We start from the raw sequence: 3,781 nt of genomic DNA, 5'->3' as shown, positions 1-3,781 counted from the left end.
AGATAGAATGGCCTGGCGGGCCGCATTTTGCCCACCCCTGATGTAAGCCCTTCCCCCAGGTGTATATCTGAGAGACTTGGGAACTAGTGTTACAAAGCTCTCAGCCATAGAGGATTGAGGGTGGATCAGTGGGTGTGTACCATGGCTACAGCAATATCTGGATGGCTGTGGGGTGCTAGGTTTGTATAGGTAACATATTAAATAGTGATGCATGTTCTTGTAGTGACTGGTGTATGGAGGATGAGAGTTCAGTTGAGTTCACCTCTCTAGCTCAAATGATAAGGGCTCATGCTGTTAGCATTGAGGCCTGAGTCAGGCCCTATGGATAACCTATGATGGCAGTTCCTACACACCCAGTTTAGGGTCTCTGAGGTGTTAAACTGGTCTTGTGACATGGAGTAGCAAGTCCCAGTACTCTACCTTAGCGCTAGCCTTGTAAGGGCAAGGGAATGTTTTTAGTGTAGATGAATAAAAGCAATAGGCACTGAATTCAGTGTAGTGCATGAGTTGAGACCAGAGCTTAGCAGGCTTCTAGTCAGAGTGGACACTCATGGGTGAAATACCCACACAAACACCATGTTTGTGAGTAAGCAAAGAGCATCATGCATGCACATAGCTCTGGATCCCCTGTGGTGTTTCAGGAAAGCATTTGCCATTCAGAGGGATTGCAGAGAGAACCAGCCATGACTGGGCTGGGGAGAGCTAAAGGATGGGTTTAACAAAGTATGGTGGGGGGGGAGCATGTTGCTTTTTTTTTGTAGCTGGTAGCAATTGCAGAAATGTGGCAGGTGTTGATTTTGCACCCTGGCTTCTGTGCACTGTTAAGTCAGTACAACAAGGAGCTTGAAATACATTTTTTAGCAGTATTCTTGAGGGAAATGAATGTGGTACACCTTGGCTTAGACTCCTCAAAACCTGAGACAGCTGGATGGTCTTGTCAAAAGAAAAAAATAGATAAGATTTCCTTTTTGGGAATGTTAACTTGGGGAATACACAAGTATGCCCAGGGTAGTGGACAATGACATTAGAGCAAAAAGATGTGAAAGTGCCTCTTTGCTAACCTCTGGTGTCTTTAACAGTATCCAATCATGTATAGCACAGACCCTGATAATGGACATCTCTTCAACTGCATCCAGCGTGCACACCAGAACACGTGAGTATTGCATGCTAATGTAGGCCAAGTGCTGGCTTGTGAGCACTTGATGTCTACAAGCTGGGATTTGCTGCTGCTAAACATTTTATGTCTGGGTTTGTCTCCTGAAAAGACTTAGCCATTATGTTACAGTACAGTATTAGTAGGCAAGTCAGTGGAGGGCCTTCGTTCTGCCTGATACTGCAGAGGCTTGTTTTTGCAGCCAAGGCCAGACTATAAGCCATCCTTATGGAGGGGACTGTGGTGGTGTGTCATAGACACTGCTAGTTTGCCTCTGGCAAAAGACCTGTGTTTCCAGAGGTATGTCATTGCCTTGGGTGTGAAACTTGCTGTGCTGAGTGTCTGAATGTCCCAGAGAATGCATGGCTTGTTAATTACCAGCCAGGAGTGATGAGACTGCCAACACAGCATGATTGGTGTGTATTAGAAGGAGCTCTTTCCCTAGCTTATTAATAGTGATTAGCATTTGGCAGCGCCTCTAAAAGGGAACCTCAGGGCATGCAGTGAATGGAGTGGTGAACCTGGGCAGTGCCTCTGCAATCTCCAGGTTTCCCAAATCTGTGCAGTGAGGCTCTGTTGTACCTCCCTCTGGCTCCACATGGCAGACCTTGCCTCCACTCTGCTGGTAGTATAGGGACAGCTAAAGGCTGGACTTCAAATCCTCTTGTGAGTAGTTCAGCACCTTCCTCATGGTTCCTATAATCTAGATTATTTTTTCAATTTTGCTAATGTGGGGCAAGATGAGGCAGGCTTCCAGGCTAAGTTTTCACAATGATCTCTTCAGAAACCAATAGATACTTGAGTCCAAGTGTAAACTTCCACGTTTCATTTTCAGGTTGGAAGTTTACCCCGCCTTCCTGTTCTTTCTAGCTACAGGTGGAGCCTATCACCCGGTAAGTCCTATCCATAGGTCGGGTCTGAAATGGTGGGGTTATAGGTAAAATGCAACATGGGGAACCCTATCTTTATCTTTTTATGAGATTAACACTGTGGTATGTCATATGCTAGGTTTATAGAGTAAAAGGGGGTAGGATTTTACTCAGTCACATGGTCCTGCTAGATGCCTGTGTGCATGGGGCTACCACACAGTATGCAGAAACAAATGAAAGAGGACTAAGCTGCCGTTTTAGCTTTAGTTTCCCCCTTGCGTGCTTTGAGCTCCTGTCTTGGGTGGTCTGTAATATGTGCAGTACTACAAAGCTGTTCACCTTAAAATTGAGGGGCAGAAGGGAAAGGAGACTTTCTCTAAACAGATCTCCATAACTTTTTCATTTTAAAAAAAGGCCAAAAAAATTGTGTTTTCTGCCACCAGGAATGGAAATAGAGTTGAAAAAAGGGAAAGGGAGTATTTGTGTATCAAACTAGCCAAGTGAAAGTGGATAAACAGCAGTGAGTCAGTTTTCCAAGCTCCAAAGTCCTTAATCTTTCTTGTTTATCTCCAGCGTGTTGCTGTTGGGCTTGGCCATGCCTGGATCATTGGGAGAATACTGTATGCCTATGGCTATTACACAGGGGGTGAGTCTTTAGACTGAATGATGGAAAGCACTGTCAGGCCAGTGGGCAAAGTACTGACTTCGTTTGAAACTTGGGTTCTCCACCCTACAACCTCAATGCTAATGTCCCAGTTTTTTTCTCTACTGGGAGATGGCCTTGCAAGTCATTGGTGATGATGAGGACAAAGATTCCTATCCCAGGGTGAGAGCTTATTTGCAGATTTTTTTTTTTCCCAAAGCAGCTATTCAGGTAGTACTGTGATATGCCAGCCTCTGCCCTGCTGTATATGAAGTATTTAGCCTGCCAAGCTGGTTCTGCACCCGATTGTTCCTTAGACAACTGGCATGAGTGGCTGGAGAATGACAAAGCTTTTGTAGTAACGCAGAAGCCACAAGACCCCAAAGTAGAGACATTCTGTGTACTGTCCACAGGGCAAGTGCTACCTAAAATTATTCCATCCCCTATATGCCTGCCCAGTTCAGATTCCCCCAAGGAAATCTGCTACTACTTGTAGTAGCATTAAGTATGCAGCTGCAATTCAGCTGTCAGCCCTGTTTGCTGGAGCAGAGGATACACAGAACCCTGAACTCAGGATTTGGCTGGTATCATGGGAAGGGAAACCAAGCTGCCTGTCAACAGGGCTGAGGTCTTAATGCTACAAAAACATCAGCCACCTGCTTCTAATCATGGGCCATCAAAACTTTGTGGCTTCTTCCGAGAGGGGATAAATTGCATAGCTTAGACTAAAGTCACTCTAGTAAGCTACCCCAACCTAAACACTGTCCTCTTCCTAAAATGTTAATTATAAACCTCACTGCTCTGCTTAGGTTAGTGCTGTGGATTAGGGAGCAGACAATCCAAACTAGAAAGCAGGATGATGCTGTTTCATTAAGTAAACACATACTGTCTTCTCTATAGATCCCAAAAAGAGAAGACGAGGAGGTATTGGTTCAATCGCACTTATTGGATTAGTGGGAAACGCTCTGTATTCAGCCCTTCAGCACCTCGGCTGGGTTGCCATCGAGTAACTGACCTGCAGATACCTGTGCTCTCCCTGGAAAATCTTATGTTTACTTTTTTTTTTTTTTGGTGGGGTGGGGAGCAGTTCCAATAATACAATCCTTAACATCCACC

General features: G+C 45.1%; 1 protein-coding gene and 1 long non-coding RNA gene across 3 annotated transcripts in view; one reads left to right on the top strand and one right to left on the bottom strand.

Annotated features, from left to right (window-relative positions):
• The window catches only part of MGST3 (microsomal glutathione S-transferase 3), a 40,280-nt gene extending 36,501 nt beyond the window's left edge, over positions 1-3,779 (top strand). For both annotated transcript variants that reach the window (XM_019501878.1, XM_019501879.1), the window contains exons 3-6: positions 1,080-1,153; positions 1,989-2,046; positions 2,596-2,668; positions 3,566-3,779. In XM_019501878.1, coding sequence (XP_019357423.1) covers positions 1,080-1,153; positions 1,989-2,046; positions 2,596-2,668; positions 3,566-3,675 — 315 coding nt within the window. In that variant the 3' untranslated portion in view covers positions 3,676-3,779. The remainder of the gene's footprint in view (positions 1-1,079; positions 1,154-1,988; positions 2,047-2,595; positions 2,669-3,565) is intronic.
• Positions 3,737-3,781, bottom strand: part of LOC109287002 — a 6,878-nt gene continuing 6,833 nt past the window's right edge. Inside the window, exon 2 of the long non-coding RNA XR_002094734.1 lies at positions 3,737-3,781. This exon is cut by the window's right edge and continues 754 nt beyond it. This is a non-coding gene — a long non-coding RNA (uncharacterized LOC109287002).

Source organism: Gavialis gangeticus, unplaced genomic scaffold (assembly GCF_001723915.1).
Source record: "Gavialis gangeticus isolate Ggan-Ray unplaced genomic scaffold, GavGan_comp1, whole genome shotgun sequence".
Lineage (NCBI taxonomy): Eukaryota > Metazoa > Chordata > Crocodylia > Gavialidae > Gavialis > Gavialis gangeticus.
Note: the sequence above shows the minus strand (reverse complement) of the source record. Positions and strands in the feature narration are given on the sequence as shown.